The sequence below is a fragment of the Pinus tabuliformis genome, chromosome 8, assembly GCF_031772625.1.
Source record: "Pinus tabuliformis cultivar Carrire ecotype Pingquan chromosome 8, CPIR1, whole genome shotgun sequence".
Classification (NCBI taxonomy): Eukaryota; Viridiplantae; Streptophyta; class Pinopsida; order Pinales; family Pinaceae; genus Pinus; species Pinus tabuliformis.
In genome coordinates this window covers 1,750,000,697-1,750,021,047 of record NC_142294.1, presented here as the reverse complement: position 1 = coordinate 1,750,021,047, position 20,351 = coordinate 1,750,000,697, and the positions used below count along the sequence as shown (strand labels likewise).

General features: G+C 36.3%; 1 protein-coding gene across 2 annotated transcripts in view; it reads right to left on the bottom strand.

The window, feature by feature from the left end:
- Positions 1 to 973: 973 nt before the first annotated feature.
- The window catches only part of LOC149243105 (chaperone protein ClpB3, mitochondrial-like), a 32,890-nt gene continuing 13,512 nt past the window's right edge, over positions 974 to 20,351 (bottom strand). The window contains exons 2-7 of one of the 2 annotated variants that reach the window (XM_089374416.1): positions 8,813 to 8,867; positions 4,356 to 4,506; positions 3,342 to 3,650; positions 2,934 to 3,199; positions 1,881 to 2,810; positions 974 to 1,502 (exon numbers count right to left, since the gene is read on the bottom strand). In XM_089374416.1, coding sequence (XP_089230542.1) covers positions 1,185 to 1,502; positions 1,881 to 2,810; positions 2,934 to 3,199; positions 3,342 to 3,650; positions 4,356 to 4,506; positions 8,813 to 8,867 — 2,029 coding nt within the window. In that variant the 3' untranslated portion in view covers positions 974 to 1,184. The remainder of the gene's footprint in view (positions 1,503 to 1,880; positions 2,811 to 2,933; positions 3,200 to 3,341; positions 3,651 to 4,355; positions 4,507 to 8,812; positions 8,868 to 20,351) is intronic. The other variant, XM_089374417.1, reaches the window with a different exon arrangement.

Here is a 20,351-nt window from a genome sequence, read left to right as displayed (position 1 = left end):
CCTCTGCATTTCTGCTATTCGACGTAGGCTTAATTTGGTTCATAAAAAAACCCTCCTTAATTGGCTAATATTCACAAAACAACATAGCAATGAGGACAAATAGCATGACATTATATATTATCCAGAAATTTTCATAGACTTACATAGTAAAACAAGCAAGTCTAGCAAAATCCTTAAATTCCTTGAAAAAACATAAAAAAAGCTTCATGTCTTTGATGCCATAACCAATCCCAATCATTTTATATGATCAAAGCATAAAAAGTTTGGATTTCCAATATGATCACATTAATCACAAAAAAAATACTTTTAATAATTAAAATTACCAAAATTGAAAAACCAATTTGATCCTTCGCAAAGCTCCACTAATAAATCAACAATGTATCATTTAGGAACTTTCTCTAAAAGAAATTAAACATATCTATCAAAAAAATTATTCCATATACATAATGAACATTGTTGTCCATCCTTACCTATATGCAATCTAAAAATCATATTAAATTTTTTATTTATTTGTCCATCATTATTTATGAATGATCCAAGAATCGTAAAAATTTTAATTAATTTTTTATATTATTATACCTCATTAAATAGACATTCAATTATATATATATATATATAACCAATGAAATAAATTTATAAATATGATAAATGGAAGTATTCCAATTAAATTTGCACCCACCCTTTTATCTAACTTAAATTTGTATCTCTTGAAAGTTGAGACTGAAGATTAAATCAATACTTGCCCAGCGGAGCCAACCTCCACAACCAACCCAAAATATAATAAAATAAATAAACATCTCCGTCATAATTATCTAGTTTTAATAAAATGATTATGGTCAATCCTAATTAAAATTTACAGCCTAACCAAATTCAATATAAGGTGCTACACAGGTCAAACCGCTCTCACTTTGTGACAACCCTCTTGCCACCCTTCTTGGTAATATGCATTGAACATGATGTTTAATTCCCGAACTTCAGAAGTCTATCAACAAGAAAAACACACTAACTATACAGACTAGCCCCGTGAAGTATATATATGTGTCTGTGTTTTATACTCACTATAAAACCCAACCATCTACAAGAAGCGCATCTATTCCATGCTCTTTCCAATGTATGTTCAAATCAACCTGTGGTTACGATTAAACTAATGGCTATGCTCAAATCAACCTTTGGTTACCATTAAACTAATGGCTTGCAACCAAAACTTCGTTTTCAGACTGGACATCAGAACCGTCAATTCTTTTGATGACCAATCTCTTCTGAATATGATCTTTTGACAATGCTGTGATCTCAGCATCAACTAAAACTGTGTCGTCTTCCTTGAAATCTCCTTTAAGGAAGCCTAAAGCGAGTTCATTCTCAACCATCTGCTGTATCACCCTCTTCACTGGCCTTGCACCAAAGTTGGGATCAAAGCCAAAGTTACCAAGCACAGTAACGGCATCCTGAGTGAATTTAAGATTGATCTTCTTCTGTTTTAGTCTATCTTGGACACGCTTCAGCTGCAAAAATGGAAAGCGTTATCAGGGAAACATATACATAAATACATATAGATTAAGTTAGCCGGCCATTTTGATCCCATGCAGCCATTATATAGAACATTAAATATTTCAAAAACATCAAGGAAGAATGCAAACAGATTGTCTATCTTGAACACGCTTAAGCTGCAAAAATGGAAATTGTTATCAGGGAAACATAATGCCCATATCACAAGTAGATGAATTTAGCCAGCCATTTTGATCCCATGCAGCCATTATATAGAACATTAAAGATTTCAAAAACATGAAGGAAGAATGCAAACAAAAAAGTTGATCCTGGACAATCCAAAGAGACTTTCCAACCCATCCAGTGTACATGGTCAAATGTAATTGAACGCATACCTGTAGCTCAACTATACGAGTAATCTGATGCGAGTCTAGAGGCTGGAATACAATATACTCATCAACTCGATTCATAAACTCCGGACGAAAAGTCTGTCGTGCTACCTCCATCACTCGTGTTTTCATTAATTCATAAACTGCCTCTTTAGAATCTTGCGTGTTTTGAAGTGTCTCCAAAATGTATTGGGATCCGATATTTGATGTCATAATGACAACACAATTTGTAAAGCTAACCAGACGCCCTTGTGAATCAGTTATCCTTCCATCATCTAACAACTGGAGAAGGATATTGAACACATCAGTATGGGCTTTCTCAATTTCATCAAATAATACCACTGAATATGGTCTCCGACGGACAGTCTCTGTTAGCTGTCCACCCTCTTCATAGCCAACATACCCAGGAGGAGCTCCAACTAGACGAGATACAGCATGCTTTTCCATGTATTCACTCATGTCAATCCTTACAAGTGCATGTTCCGTGTTAAAAAGATAGCTTGCAAGAGCTTTTGCCAGTTCAGTTTTTCCTACTCCAGTTGGACCCATAAACATGAAACTAGCGATTGGGCGGTTAGGGTCAGAAAGTCCTGCTCTTGATCTTCGAATTGCATCAGCAACAGACTTCACTGCAATATCCTGACCCACAACTCTCTTGTGGAGCTCTTCTTCTAAGAAGACAAGCTTCTCCCTCTCTGACTGCTGCAGATTTGAAACCGGAATACCAGTCCACTTACTCACAATCTCTGCAATATCAATTTCTGTAACTTCCTCCCGAAGCATCGACTTACCAATTTCCCGATACTCAGCAAGTTTCTTTTCAGCTTCTTCCAATTGTCGTTGAAGAGATATCAATGTCCCATACTTCAGTTCAGCTGCCCGATTTAGATCATACTCACGTTCAGCTGCCTGCATCTCTAAATTCACCCTGTCCACCTGTTCAAAAGATAAGTTGGATTTGACGTGAATTATAAATCATTTTTGAACAGTAGATCTTGTCACGGGCAGTAAATTTTGCAACTCTTGGATTTACATGCCAAACCCAAAACCAAAACATACCTCCTCTTTGATTGACTGAATGCGAGTCATAAGTGTCTTCTCCTGCTCCCATTCGTCCGTAAGCTCTTTTTGCTTTTGTTTTAGTGCCTCTAAATCAGCTTCCAGCTTATTAAGACGTTCTTTGGATGCTCTATCCGTATCATTTTTCAAAGAAAGACGTTCCATCTCCAACTTCAGCACAGCTCTATCCACTTCATCCAATTCGGTAGGCTTCGATGTCATTTCCATTTTCAATTTTGCAGCAGCTTCATCAACAAGATCAATTGCTACAAAACAGTAGTTAAAATTGTTTATTATATAGAGGAACATATACTTGCGGTTTTTCAAACTGCAGTTCTTATAAAACTGAACCTATGCATGACAGAACAACAAAACTAACCAAAAAACATGTACAGGCAAATGAAGCACCTTTGTCAGGTAGAAAGCGCCCAGTAATATATCTGTCTGAAAGAACAGCAGCTGCAACTAGTGCACCATCAGATATTCTAACTCCATGGTGCAATTCATAGCGTTCACGCAATCCACGAAGAATAGATATACTATCTTCCACTGATGGCTGACCCACATATACTTGCTGAAATCTGCGTTCCAGAGCAGCATCCTTTTCAATGTATTTGCGGTATTCATTGAGTGTCGTCGCTCCAATACAACGTAGCTCGCCTCGTCCAAGCATAGGTTTTAATAAGTTGCCTGCATCCATAGCTCCACTTGTAGCACCTGTACAAAGTGACAATCATAAGAGGGATTGGAAATTTACTTCACAGTCATGGCAGATATATATAACCAGGAGGAGAAAACCAAAACTGAGTTATGAACAATCTTATGGTCCTTTACAACCATGACAATATGATTTACTTCTACTAGAAAATATGAGATTTCAACACACACATAGAAAACAGCATAAGAGTATGTTATCCCAATAAAAAGCAAACTTATGGGTGACCATATGTTGACCAAGAGGGTATCTCAGAGTTACTACCCACACACTTTATTTTCTATAACTATGCTGGACATGTCAACTTGGTCTTGCACATCAATTTAGGAATACGATGATATCACCAATGGCACGTACTTCATTTCATTTTGCTGGTTTCACATGCGTCATATGCACAACCAAAACTTATTTTCAGATTTTAATATAAATCAATTAGACATCTATGATACATATCACATGCATCATGGACCACTTTACAGACCCCTCTCAACAGAGGATAGTCTTGGCTATGGTTTAAAACCAAAAAAGTATACAGGGAGTTAAAGAACAATGATACTTCAATGATCTTACGTCTATATCACATGCATTATGGACCACTTTACAGACCCCTCTTGATAGAGGATATTCCTGGCTTTGGTTAGAAATTAAGAAGTATGCAGGAAAGAACGGGCAATGAAACTATTCAATGATTCATTAATCTCACTTACCTGCCCCAACAACTGTATGTATCTCATCGATAAAGAGAATGATCTGTCCATTTGATGCTGTCACTTCTTTCAAAACTGCTTTCAATCTCTCTTCAAAGTCTCCACGAAATTTAGCTCCCGCAACCAATGCACCCATGTCTAATGATATCAGCTGCAACCAATGCATTAGAAGTGATTTTCTAATCCTATGATCCAAATCTGAAACAACAACCAAAATCTGTCTAAAATTTTCAATCCAGTAAAGTAAACTCAGATTTGTAATTGCTACATACGTTAATATAAACAATGAAATATATGATGCAGGACTAACTATGGGTTAATGTATCTGAAAAGCTGAATTGATTTGATTATCAGGACAGAATCACCATACAAGTTTTCTATTTTCTCAAATATGGTAGGTAAAAGAATCGAAAATGCTCGAAGTTGTGAATTTTTGGTGCATAACAGATGTCACTGCTAGAGAAATATATAGCTTTTTGATAACATTCAGCCAAGTAAACTGAGGCTGAGAAGAAATGCCTTCTCCTATGACTATTGTGAAACAAATAACCCAAAACTGGAAACACATTATTTTCCACTCTCATCTCCAATATCCCAGGTCATAAAGGAAAATCCAAAAGCCTGGAAGTTGAGAATTTTTTATGCATAGCAAATCACTGCTAGAGAAATATACGACTCTATAATTACATTCAGCTGAGCAATCTGAGGCTAAATGAAATGCCTTTCCATTGACTGTTTTCTGGAACAAATAACCTGAAATTGAAAACTTGTTATTTTCCACTCTTCTTATATACAAGAACCCGCAATGAGACCCCACCACTACTTAGCCCCAACAGGCATCTTATTTCAGCAATGTGAAACTCATCTATAGAGAATCATGATAGTAGACTCATCTAAAATTGTCAATGCAGTAAAGTAAACTCAGATTTGTAATTGCTACATACGTTAATATAAACAATGAAACATATGATGCAGGACTAACTATGGGTTAATGTATCTGAAAAGCTGAAATGATTTGAATATCAGGACAGAATCACCATACAAGTTTTCTATTTTCTCAAATATGGTAGGTAAAAGAATCGAAAATGCTCGAAGTTGTGAATTTTTGGTGCATAACAGATGTCACTGCTAGAGAAATATATAGCTTTTTGATAACATTCAGCCAAGTAAACTCTGAGGCTGAGAAGAAATGCCTTCTCCTATGACTATTGTGAAACAAATAACCCAAAACTGGAAACACATTATTTTCCACTCTCATCTCCAATATCCCAGGTCATAAAGGAAAATCCAAAAGCCTGGAAGTTGAGAATTTTTTATGCATAGCAAATCACTGCTAGAGAAATATACGACTCTATAATTACATTCAGCTGAGCAATCTGAGGCTAAATGAAATGCCTTTCCATTGACTGTTTTCTGGAACAAATAACCTGAAATTGAAAACTTGTTATTTTCCACTCTTCTTATATACAAGAACCCGCAATGAGACCCCACCACTACTTAGCCCCAACAGGCATCTTATTTCAGCAATGTGAAACTCATCTATAGAGAATCATGATAGTAGACTCATCTAAAATTGTCAATGCAGTAAAGTAAACTCAGATTTGTAATTGCTACATACGTTAATATAAACAATGAAACATATGATGCAGGACTAACTATGGGTTAATGTATCTGAAAAGCTGAATTGATTTGAATATCTGGACAGAATCACCATAAAAGTTTTCTATTTTCTCAAATATGGTACGTAAAAGAATCGAAAATGCTCGAAGTTGTGAATTTTTGGTGCATAACAGATGTCACTGCTAGAGAAATATATAGCTTTTTGATAACATTCAGCCAAGTAAACTCTGAGGCTGAGAAGAAATGCCTTCTCCTATGACTATTGTGAAACAAATAACCCAAAACTGGAGACACATTATTTTCCACTCTCATCTCCAATATCCCAGGTCATAAAGGAAAATGCAAAAGCCTGGAAGTTGAGAATTTTTTATGCATAGCAAATCACTGCTAGAGAAATATACGACTCTATAATTACATTCAGCTGAGCAATCTGAGGCTAAATGAAATGCCTTTCCATTGACTGTTTTCTGAAACAAATAACCTCAAATTGAAAACTTGTTATTTTCCACTCTTCTTATATACAAGAACCCACAATGAGACCCCACCACTACTTAGCCCCAACAGGCATCTTACTTCAGCAATGTGAAACTCATCTATAGAGAATCATGATAGTAGACTCATCTAAAATTTTCAATGCAGTAAAGTAAACTCAGATTTGTAATTGCTACATACGTTAATATAAACAATGAAATATATGATGCAGGACTAACTATGGGTTAATGTGTCTGAAAAGCTGAATTGATTTGAATATCAGGAGAGAATGACCATACAAGTTTTCTATTTTCTCAAATATGTTAGGTAAAAGAATCGAAAATGCTCAAAGTTGTGAATTTTTGGTGGATAACAGATGTCACTGCTAGAGAAATATAGAGCTTTTTGATAACATTCAGCCAAGTAAACTCTGAGGCTGAGAAGAAATGCCTTCTCCTATGACTATTGTGAAACAAATAACCCAAAACTGGAAACACATTATTTTCCACTCTCATCTCCAATATCCCAGGTCATAAAGGAAAATCCAAAAGCCTGGAAGTTGAGAATTTTTTATGCATAGCAAATCACTGCTAGAAAAATATACGACTCTATAACTACATTCAGCTGAGCAAACTGAGGCTAAATGAAATGCCTTTCCATTGACTGTTTTCTGAAACAAATAGCCTCAAATTGAAAACTTGTTATTTTCCACTCTTCTTATATACAAGAACCCGCAATGAGACCCCACCACTACTTAGCCCAACAGGCATCTTATTTCAGCAATGTGACACTCATCTATAGAGAATCATGATAGTAGACTCACCCACCCCCCCCCCTCGCCCCCACCCCTCGCAATGAGACCCCACCACTACTTAGCCCCAACAGGCATCTTATTTCAGCAATGTGACACTCATCTATAGAGAATCATGATAGTAGACTCACCCACCCCCCCCCCTCGCCCCCACCCCTCTGCCTAGCATAGCAGTGTTGTACATAATCACAGACAAATTAAGGTAGAAAGCTATAAAGAAAATGAAGACAACATCAAAGTCAATAACAAACAAAACAAGGAAGAGAGAGAGAGACAGAGAGAGATGTGGCAATGTCCCAGAGGACCCTATATCACAAAAGCATAAAGATAGCTAAAAAACAGGCATCTTATTTCAGTAATGTGAAATCCATTTATAGAGAATCAAGATAGTTGATCCCCCCTAGTATAGCAGTGGTGTACAGAATCACAGATAAATTAAGGCAGAAAGCTATGAAGAAAATGAAGACAACATTAAATCCAACAACAAACAAAACGAGTTTAGAGAGAGAGAGAGAAGTGGCAATATCCCACAGGATCCTATACCACAAAAAGATAAAGATAGCTAAAGAAGAATAAAGCAGAAAATTTAGAGAAGTCGTATAATTTCACTTGCGGGGGAGGACGAGGTGGGAAGCAACTAGACCATCAGAAAAATAAATAAAGAAAAGGAAAATTGAGTTGTTAATACTACAAGGATGCAATTTCATACCAAAAACATCTGATGTGGTAACGTTTGATGTGGCTGACATCATGCTTATCTAGGGCAAATCTACCCAGACAGCAGGTCTACAACCATGAACAACAAGAAAGGAGTATAACAAGATTCATTAGCTCATATAATACGAACAACATATTTAGGGTTGCATTTTAAGTTGATATGTTAACTACAGAGGAAAATTTTCATCAAGATAATTATTAAATGACACATATCATCATTATTTTAAAAAAGGTAAATATTTGCTTGGCAAGTCCCAAGAAAAACAAACCTAATAAACAAGTATACGATGCTTCTGAAAAACGAAACTAAAAGCTTGTCAACTACCCAGCAAACACTAAATCTTTCATGGTTTTGCCATCAACTATACAAAATTTGCCGGGTCCATATCCCAACCAAAAAGTTAAGGATTTTCCATCAACTAGACTGAAATTGACAAGACCACGTATCTTCGTAATAATTTAAATGAGGGTACGTGTTTAAAAGTCATTATGTATAGTGGGTTCTTATCAAATGCTAAGCAAGTGAATGACAATGAAAATGGTTAAAATATTTACACTATAATGTAGAGAATGCGAAATGGGCTACATGTTTAAAAGTGCAAGTGAATGACAATGAAAATGGTTAAAATCTTTAAATTATAATGTCGAGAATGCGATTGATTACAGTTTTAAAGCAGAGTGTTCTACACTACATGTTTCGTGTAGACCATTGTGAAACATAGGAAATTCTGTTATTCTAAAACTATGTCAATATTGATCAAAACAAAGAAAGCAATTGACACAAAAGAAATGGACATCAATAACATGATAGAAAAAGTTTTGATGAAATCCTCATTACCTTCCTATTCAAAAGCGACTCTGGAACATCCCCCATTATAATACGTTGTGCCATCCTACAAGGAAAAAAAAAAGTAATTGGAAATCAGAACGTGATGAAGACAAACAACCTCAGAGCTTTAACATGGGTTGGAAGAAATTCAAAACAGCTAATTCTTAATGAAATTAAACACATCTAATAATATGTTGGATAATTTAAAAAGAGAAACAATTAACAACCAGTGTTACCAAGGTTCACAAACAAGGGTGTGGCATCACATTCAAGCATATATTTGGGATATCGTAACTGTGGAAGTCAACTGTTCTATGTCAAAGTTGCAAAATTATATGCATCTTCACATGACAATTATTTTTGAACTCTTAATTCACATATGCTCTATGTTGCACTTGCCCTTCAGGCAACCATCATCACAGACACACTCATTTGGGGTGGGATTTTGTTGTTGCTTTGATGATATTCCTACTCATCACCCTGGATCTATATTCTCCATCCACCAGTTGCATTCCTGTGCTCATCAGTTCTTTCACATACAGTGGTATATCAGTTCCTGTGCCTTATATATCAAATGTGTTAGATGTTGATTTTTCTACAATAAACACAATAGAAACCAATTTTCTGATCTGATAATTACTTCTAATGATCTTCAATTAATTCTTCTTGTGCCACTGATATCATTAAGCAATTATACACAAAATCTCAACAGTAATGTAGTGAAAACAGTAGAAACAAATAAGATCATAAAGAGACAGCCATGCACAATAGAGACAACAAATTTTCCCTGGGAAACCCAAACTTGGGAGAAAACCCAGCAACTCTTCTTCTAGGAGAAATTCTTCTTCAGCAAGGTTTACAATAAAATGTCTAGAAATCTGTGCCAAAAACCAAGTCCAAACTTTAGCCATTTCATCCTTTTTCTGCTCCCATGAGTGTCTTCTATATAAGAGAGATGATGAGTGAGTGAGACAAATGAAGTGTCACATCCTGTCCATTTACCCCAAGGGACACACCATTTCATGGTGGGGCCAACTAGTCCCTTTTGTGCCTACACGAAACCCAAAAAATACAATTTATTTTATTTTATTTTCCATAATTTTTCTAGGCTGACTTAGGAGACCTCTTGGCATATGGGAAAACCCCCTACCGATACATAAAAATCAACACTCCCTCTTAGAGAGGTAGGTATTCTCCTTGGTTGCAATAGATTCTCCTTTAGCTGAAATTTCTCCTTCTTTAAGAAGTGTTTATGAGCTTGTCATAGTGATGCATGTCTCTAGATAACTCCATCCTTGAATGGGAAATGTAACTTCTCATATATCCACGGTTGGCCAAAGTCCTTTATGGCTCCTTAAGCAAACATATCAATCTCCTTTGTGTTGAGTATGTTGTCAATGATGTCAAAGCAGGAGCAGGGGCAGTAGTGTAAGCTGGTGCAGGATGCAAAATACGTGCAAGAATCGTCACTAATGTCAGGTTTGGAGGACATTGATGTGATGGGTTCACAATATGATGTAACTTAACCATTAAACCCTATATGGAGCAGAAACCCTAATTGACTGGATGAAGCGCTAACCCTAGGGTTTGACTTTCTTGATCCAGATATTGATGATATAACTTGATGAGACGAAGCGTTAAGGTCATGGACATTGTTGCAGATGGATGCTGGATGATGCAGGTCATTGAAACCCTAGCCACTGGATTTAGGATTTGGGTTCCTTGGACAATAAGGATACCTCGCAGTTGTTGGAGTTTTTGGAGCAGCAGAGTATTAAAATTGTCTTGGATACCACTGTCATTGGATTCTACTCGTCTTGCTGATTTCGACGGTATGTGGAGAGTTCCATGGGCCTTCATGGTATGAGAGAAACACTTGGTCAAAGTTAAAGATCCAATTTGTGGTCTAAAACCCCAAAGGGTTGTTGATGTGGCAATGTTCAATTGATTGTGTGAGGATGTGGCACCAAGTGTGATGACATGGCAATGGCTAAGTAAAGGTGTTTTTTTATGTATTTTTAAAGGGTGTCAACCTTTATTAAAAATAAAGGGGGTAAAATTAAGTTTTCCCATTTATTTTTTTATAAGAGATGAATTTATTTTTGGGATCAAAAATAAATTTATTTTAATGCCACCATATCAAAGTCTAATTTTAAATTAATTCTTTATGCCCTTCCTCCAAGGTTAGCTAGCATCTAGATACTTCCCTAGGCACTATAAGAAATATCTTCGCTTCCTTATATAGTGTCGAAAGTTGGTCGAATGAAGTGGAAAGGTGTCAAGGAGATAGCTTGAAAAGTTTTGGGGGCTACGAATTGATTTTAATTTAAAGAGTATTCACTGGGCAATATCTCATATGAGATCTGTTTTCATTTTTTTTTTATGCAACACTGGTCATTCGCCTGACCATATTTTCTCATTCAAAAGAATACGATGCCATTTTTTTACTGAAACTCTACAGCCAAAAGGAACTTGGATGCTCAATAATACTTGCAGCCAGGAGACAAACAAAAGTTTCTTTTTATTATTGCTTTTGGGATAGGGTTTCGCTTGTTGTAGTTTTTGCAGGTGCTATCTTTTATCATACTCTTGTGTAGTTAAACACATGTTCGTTGGGCAAAATTCACTCCATCCCTGAGGCTCAATTTAGGGCTTGAACAAATTTTGAACAAGGGTTTGATCTGGGCTCTTCATCTGGGATTCGTTGGGTAATGCTCATTGTAGATCAAGTAGAAATTTTGAACTATTTAAAGATCGGTCCATAGGCATTTCATTCTGGTTGAAGGCTAATCGACCCCCTCTATCAACTATATAAAAGAACCATTTCTATCACATTGAAGTAACAAGAATGAGCCTTGTTTATTCCCTTTTGGAGGTGTATTCGAACGAAGATCTAAGACATAACAAGCTCTAAATTTTCAGTTCTATATCTAGTAAGAGGCAATTTGAATAGTTTTTTTTTAACTTATCGTTCTCTCATGGACTATCTGCCTATTACAGATCAACGAAGAATTTGGTAACAGGGCCATTACAAGTTTCAAGGATAATTCATTGTTCTGCGGCCTAGAAGATTGATGTTTCAAAACCCTTGTTAGAAAATCAGAAAGGCAGAAATATTTTCTTATATTGATAATTACTAGTGATATTAATGTCCTTATTATATTTCTTATGTTCTTCTTTTATCTTTGTTTCATCAAGCAATCATCAAAAGGCACAATACGAAGATCATGGATACCAGATGTAGGCGGACAACCAACACTAAAACCTCTATATAAGGGAAAACCCACTCAACGAACTCTTCCTTCAGTAGATTCAAAATCAAGATGAGATAGACCAAGACTCTAGAGCAAAGATCTTCCTCCACCAAGTCAACCCTTCCTTCTTGTAAATATCCTTTCTTATCCTTCCAAATGTCAGCCCTTCAAAGTGCAGCTACAGAGTTTTTGGCCTAGCTACTCAAGAATTTCGGCCTCCCCGGCAACTGCAGAATCTCATCCTCTCAACAAAACTTCTGAACTTTGCACATGTGAGATTAGAGAGAGAAAAAAAATCGAATTCTTGACCTTGAAAGAGACCTTCTTCCTTGCCGTTAGACTTGTCCTCCTCTTCTTTCAAATTTCACACTTTTCCAACAACAGATCACTGCAATTCGAACTTGCTTAATACCCACTACAAATGAGGTCGAGTTGCTCCAATATATAGGCTTCTGAGGTTGAATTCCCCTGTTTGTGGCGGACTTGGTAAAGGAGTCCAAGAAGACTTATTTTAATGAAAAATAAATTTATTTCTTGACAAATAATTCCCAAGAAGGGTTTCTTACAATATGACATGGACAAGGACACGGTATAAACCCTAGAAGCCTACAATGGAGGTTTTGACCTTAAACACAATTGACCCAAGCATTAAACCCATGCTTTAATAAGTCAATTTTATTAATAATAAAAATTATTTTTCTTTCTTTTGACAAATACATTATATATTGTGACTTGAATACAATTATGAAGACTGAACCTAGTTACATTCTTCAACACTCCCTCTTAACTAGGGAGGTATTCATAATTACATATAGATACAAGTACATGGAAGATCTCAAAATGACATGAACTACGAAGAGTTATGGCACACTCAGTTCCTCGGACTAGATACCTGAGAAGGGTTATCTATCCGGGTGGGACTAAGATGGACTCAAGCTTTCAGCCAGTCTAGGTACCATCAGGCTTACTTGCTAACCATTAACCAAGTGATCTAGGTGTGTATCCAAGGTCAGAGCTCCATGACCAACATTGTCCTCCCTCTTCGTGATCTAGACATCAATACATAGGCCGACCAAATGTCCTCCCAAGCATCCACCATTAGATGCTTCAACTTCCCCTATCAAACTAGATATATCCATTTGTCCAAGCATGTTTTCAAAGTGTTCAACCTTTTTATGGAGAGATTTACTTGTACAAACACAAACCCCAATCAGCAATAAACTTTCAAATATACATACATACCTTCGAGGTCCTTAGTCATTTGAATATTGCTTTCATCATCAAGTTATACATATGCAATTTGTCAAAATATTTCTTCTTCTTTCAATTCTTCAGCAACACCAGACACATCTTCAATATATGGCAGATCTATTCATTCTCTATTTTCTTCTACAAGGTATCCATCATAATATGCCCTCCCTCTCAACTGGGAAGATATATTCTTTCTTCTATCTAGGCTCCCTCTTAACTTGGAGAGATCAACAACTTCATACCATCGGAAAAACTTCATTCTTTCAAGGCTTCATCTTTCTCAAGGTCATCTTGATCATCATCATTCTCATAGCTTCCTTTCATCATGAGCATCTTCAATCACGAATATCTTCAACATCTTGAAGATCATGTACCTGCAAAACTATAATAGCAAGTACAACAATATACAAAAGCATGAAGTTAACTAAATCATATTACTATAATGGAAGCATTCAAACATTCAAACTTTATACACCAAATGCCTAAGCCTAGTTAGGTTCAAATCAATAAATCTTTTACATACTAGACTTCCATTTCTAGATAGGTTTTTGTCACAAAACCCTACACTTTACCATTGAGACACAAATTCTTAGATCTCAACAATTTGATCAAATAACAATTCTACTATGCATCTAAGTTTTCAACTCTACTAAGGTTTGTTCAAAACCCTAGATTTTATCACCAAGGCTAAAAACAATCGAACAGAATATCATTATCTCCTAATACATCAATTTCTACTAGGGCTTAGTTACAAACCCTAGATTTCACAAACATGAGCATTAATAATAAGGTTAGCACACTTGCATATATTTAGGATAACATAATCATGCATTAGCATACAACTATATCTACTAGGTAAACCCAGTACACAAACATCAATACATTATATATACAACAATTTTGACTAGACTAGGGTTTTGATCATACGGATGAATATGTACCTAGGGTTTCATTCCTAGGATCTTACTATGACTATTCAAAAGTTCAACTCGTAAATCCTAATTGACCATGCCCTAAAGTTCTAGGTTTTCAATACATATTGATAAAAAACCCTAAAGGATTAGGTTTCCATCACAACAAAACTCTAAACATTTGTTTTTGTTCGTCAAGTTGTCTGTGATCCTCGAAGCTTGACCTGTGGCTTGATGAGTCACGACCCAGGGGCATCTAAACCATCAAAGTCACCCAGAGATCGCACTCGGCCTGGGCCACACCAGCCCTTAGCTGACTGGATTTTTTAGCATGTCTCCTCCCCCTAGCACAGGGCACAACACCGCTCCCCCAGTGAGGTTTGACCCTGGGTTGCCTTGTTGACGAGGCCTATCCTCAACCCGTTGTGCTAGTGGGACTTGAGAACAAAACTCTAAACATTAAAAGAATAGGATTTCTAGACTTCATCAACAACCCTTAGTAGACTAGGGTTTCTTAATCAATATTGACATAACCTTAGGTTAGGGTTTTACAGTGAACCTTTTAGGTTTCCACAAGAATGAAAATATAATGAGGGTAGATTCAATCTAATGATTAATCACCCTAACAAGAATCTTCTATGATTCAAAACCCTAGACATAGGGATGTTAGTAAAGTAGATCAAGAATTTTAAAGAAGAATGATCATACCTTTTACATGAAGAGAATTTTTTAATAGAACTTATAGTCTAAGACATACCTTCAGTTGTTCTTTAACAAACTTTATAGAACATCAATGCTTTAAGGGCTTCTTTTGCACTAGAACTTCTTTCATACTTCTAGTCTATCCTTTGAAGTCTCCTCCATAACCCTAGAGCAATCAACAAGCTTTCCTAGCCAAGGAAAAATATAAATAGAAAGGTTATTAGCATACAATACAAACAAGCCTTGATATGAGGAGGAAACCAAACATGAAAAGATGAAACCAAGAATAGAATACTTATCTTTTAGTAAAATGGTGAAGGCTCCCTCTTAATCCAATCTCAAGGGATACCTATAACTCATCAAAATCATTCAAAAATGTTCTAAAAAGACATGTTAGATCTATAAACTCTAGAAATCAAAACATAAAGGAAAACAATTCAAAAATTAAAAGACTAAAAGAGCTATATGAGAGAGAGAGGATTTAGTGGTATAAGTCCTTAACTATTGATTCTTCAGTCTTGTTCTTCTTATAGGTGGATCTTCATCCGCAACATTCGCATGTTCCCTTTATTTCTTCTTATTTCTTGGATTCTTTGAATCATGGCTTTTGTAGTGACCAATCTTGTGGCAGTTGTAGCATTCAATCTGGGATAGGTCCATTTTCTTCTTTGGTCCTTTGAACTTCTTGAAGGTTCCATTCTTCTTGTGATGAACAGAATAGGCATTCAAGGTGTTTTCTTCTTCATCCTCCTTGTTGTTTACTAACGACATTCCTTCTAGCTTTTGAAGCAGTGGCACAAAATCTCAGTTGAAGCTACAACTTTACTAACAAAATATAAAAATCTCAAAGATCGGTTTCATGAAAAATCAACAAAAAGTCCTTCTAGCTTCAAATGTGAATGTATCCATCTCCCTTTGTCAATGTCCTTTATGGCCTACCCAAAGTCCTTTATGGCTTCAAGAGATTGTTTTCCCAATACTGTAAATATTTCGTCATTCCCTTTTAGTGAAGGAGACATTTAGCATCGTACAAAGCTCCTCTTTGAAGTATGTCCACAATCTGGTCATCTATGGATAGTTCTCTTGCTCCTCTTTATATCATGTCTTGGTTGAAGTGGCTCGACCATGTCCTTCTGGTTGTGTTTGTTATGTACGCAAGTCCTTTTGGTATTACTACTCATTCTATCATGTAAGCAAGTCCCTTTGCTATTACTACTCCCTTTGTCATGTAAGCAAGTCCTTCTACTATTGTTACTCCCTCTTACTGGGAGAACCTTCTTGTCACAATCTTTGCTTGGCAACCTTTATGATGTAATTGCAAACGTCATTTAGTAGACAATGGAAGAAACAATTTTAACCATGCAAAGGATACAAAGGCAGGAGTCTAACCAAGGAATACAATAATAATCAAGGAAGAAGGATACAAATTACTTATCTTTTGATTAAACTGCTAAGAGTTGTAGGGAACTGTCAACTCCATCATCAATCTTATCAAGCTTAAGATTCCTTTGTCCTTTTTTCTTTTTTGAGATGGATGCTCATCCTCGTCCTAGGCTTGTTCCTTTTATCCCATGACACACTAATACTCTTGTTGTCCTTGTTGTAGCTCTCGTCCTCTGCAACAACAAACTTCTTTTGTCCATAGACTTCAACCAATCTTTAGCTTCCCACCTAGCAATCCTACATCCAACACTCAATTCACTATTGATCAACCTTTAAACAACTCAACCAACCCTAAAACTTGTTGCAAGTACCAAAACAGGGCTTTGTCCGCCCTTCTAAATAGTGGCCTAACCCTTTAGGCCTCAACCTTGCTTCCACAAACCTTAAGGCCTACAACAAGCGTCTTTTCTTCTTGCGGTAGCCAATAAGTCCTTTCCTATCACATGACCTCTTCCCCTTCTAGCAAACCCTTGGCCTACTATTTTCCAATGAAGCCATTCAAGCTTCTCACCAAGATTAGAAGGTCTTTCCTTACCCTTGGTTATGAAGCAGAATAAGGACATAGTTGTTTCAAACGGTAGGCTGGCCTTCCTAATATTTGGTTGTAGAAAAATGTTGAGTTAGCTTCATAGGTTATACACCCAAACATTCATGTTTCAACTGTGTCTTTAATGGCTTGAACTTTCAAAAAAATGCTTCCATATAATTTGCAATTGGATCTCTCTGTGTTCTCATACCCATGCCAAGATCTACAAGGATATCAGGCATAATGATTTAGCTTCCCACCTAGCAACCCTATGTCCAACCCTCTGTTCACTATTGATCAACCTTTAAACAACTCAACCAACCCTAAAACTTGTTGCAAGTACCAAAACAGGGCTCTGTCTGCCCTTCTACAATAGTGGCCTAACCCTTTAGGCCTCGAGCTTGCTTCCACAAACATTAAGGCCTACAGCAAGCCTCTTTTCTTCTTGCGGTAGGCAATAAGTCCTTTCCTGTCACATGACCTCTTCCCCTTCTAGCAAACCCTTGGACTACTATTTTCCAATGAGGCCATTCAAGCTTCTCACGAGGATTAGAAGGTCTTTCCTTACCCTTGGTTATGAAGCAGAATAAGGACATAGTTGTTTCAAATGGTAGACTGGCCTTCCTAATATTTGGTTGTAGAAAAATGTTGAGTTAGCTTCAGAGGTTATACACCCAAACATTCATGTTTCAACTTTGTGTCTTTGATGGCTCGAACTTTCAAAAAAATGCTTCCATAAAATTTGCAATTGGATCTCTATGTGTTCTCATACCCATGCCAAGATCTGCAAGGATATCAGGCATAATGATTTAACTATGTAGTTGGTATGTGTTTGTTCGAATCTCTTCCACAATATCTAGAAATATGTTGTGTACTTCGATGAAAATCTTCATGAACCAACTTATAAACAATCCTTGATACTTATGCTTCAAGGTGGATCTTATACCATCCTAGAATTTTTTTCGTCCAATAGGGCCATGGTACTCCACATAACGTAGATAATAAATGCGTCTTTGCTCATGATCAGACTACTCGAGTGGAACCGTTGTCGCCTCGCTTGCACAGCTGAGTTAGTTTGGGAAAAATCCTCAACCCCACTAGGTGTGGTCTTTGTGGCAAAACTCAAAGAAGATGTCATCTAATCCTAAATCTCTCTGTCTAGGCTCACTCCTAGCTAAAGCCAAGGGAGGTGGACCCTAAGGAAGGTTTCTAAAGGAAAGACTTGTTGAAAACAACAAGTTCTAGGAGACTAAGGGCAAGGAAATTACTTCTAAGTAACTTGAATTTAAGGATTATTTAGCAAGTATGATTATTTAAATGAGCAATGTAAATATTACCGAGATGGATTCCAATAAGATCAATATGACAATGACAAGATAATAGTGATAAACCAATGCCTTAAAACAATGCTCAATAAAGAAATAACACTTGCAAAATGGAATGATACTTCAAGTCACAACGATAGGCAATTGTTGCAAGACAAGTGTTAGTACAAGAAATAACTGAAAATATGAGCAACAAGACTTGAGATATAACTTGCAAGAAAATAGATGCTCAAAGAAAGATATGATTACTTGTAAAGTAATAGCAAGTGTAAGAAAGATAACAAGTAATGCCACAAATGTACTTGAAATGTAAAGATGCTCACATGCAATAACTTGCAAAAGTGAGCTTCAAATGAAAAGCTTCAAGTACAAGAAAGTAAAGATCCACATTGCAACATAAAGAAAATGTTACTTTAAAGATGGATGATATTTACAAATAAGACTGAATTTCAAGATGGCATGGGCATGAGAACTGTATTGCAAATGAAGTAACTTCGTGTTGTAGAGGTGCTCTTGGTTTATTTTATTAGTCTTGATCTAAAGCAAGTTTCAATCTAGCTCCGGTCCCCAGACCTCACCATCGCCCAAAATCTAGATCTCATAGTGAGGAGTCAATAAGGGTTGAGGGTCCCTAATGTCTATACAACCAACTTAAGTTGGAGGTTAATTTTAATGGAACAAATGATATTTGCAACTTGTAAAATAATAAGGAAAGTAGAGTGACAATTTGCAAAACCATTGGTTGATCGTAAATTGCTCCAAATGTGAGGTTGCCCAAATTTGTTAATGGAATGTAGGTTGGAACGCAGCTTGAGCAAATGAACCAAGTTAAAATAGACAATTAGATTGTTAAAACTAGATTGTAAATAAATGAAGTTAACAAACTAGATGAAACTTGCAAATTTGCTCCAAATGTAGAGATTTGCTCAAAGTAAACTTTCCAAATGAAACAAGTTGCAAATGAATTGAATCAACTTGAGCATGAAACTTGAGGTATGAAAATGTTACAATGTAAGTGAAAACTATACTAGCATGAAATTGCAACTAGATTGTAGATGGCATTAAAATGCAATAAAACTGAAAACTCGTTAAGTGAACAATTAGCATGAAATCAAAGCATGTAAGAAATCATGAAAATTAGCTTGACAATGAAGTGAGATAAAAGAGAGCATCAACAAACTAAGACTAAATTCAAGAAAGAAATGGGGCGCTAATCAAACACGAAGCAAGAAGGAGACCTTTTCTCATAAGAGAGAAGGGGATGGATGCCAAGGGAATGGTTCCCCAAGCTCCCAAAGAAAAATATTGCTTTCCTATTAGGTATTACAAAGAAGGAGACTCTTTAACAGTGAGCAAGGCTCAAATCCTCAAGGAAGGTTTCACAAATGATATTGAAACTTTGAAAAAGAATAGACCCTCCCTTAAGAAAATAGTTAGACAGTTTTACAAGGCTTAATGGTAATAATATACAAGAGGAGAAACCTCAATACAATTTAGAATTTGTAGAAGACTTTTACTCAAATCCCAATTATTTAGAATGCAAAAAATTATGCGAAGCAAGAGGATGAGCCTCCTCTAAATGCTCACGGCCTTGACTAATATGAAAGGTTGTCTCTAAATGCTCACATTTTGACATGAATTGACAACAACCTCCTTATGCTTACGGCCAGGTAGAAAAAAACAGCCCTCAAAGGCTCATGGCCAGGCAGAAAATAAGGCCTCCAAAGGGTCACAGTAAGAGAGTTTTCTTGCTCCAAACGACAGTTGACAGCCTACAAAAACTTGGAGGTAATTTCCAAAATTGGCTCTTAAGTCCTCGCTAAAAGTTACATGAGAGAAAACCCCTTAGATATGCTCTTATTTCTCTGCAAAACGAATCCCAAGGATTAGTGGATGACAATAAGAGAATAATGAAAAACTATATACAACTGATTTACAAGAATTGAATCAAAGAGTGGGAGTATTAATCCTCTCTTCGATTACCCAATAAAATGCTCTATCTTAGCATATTTATATCAATAGAAGCACAAATTTTTAATGAAAATAAATGTGAATAGATTTTATCACAAGTCAAGGCCAAGGAAACCCCTGCACAACAAATCTCAAATGATAAGGCCTTGGAAATTATAATGTAGG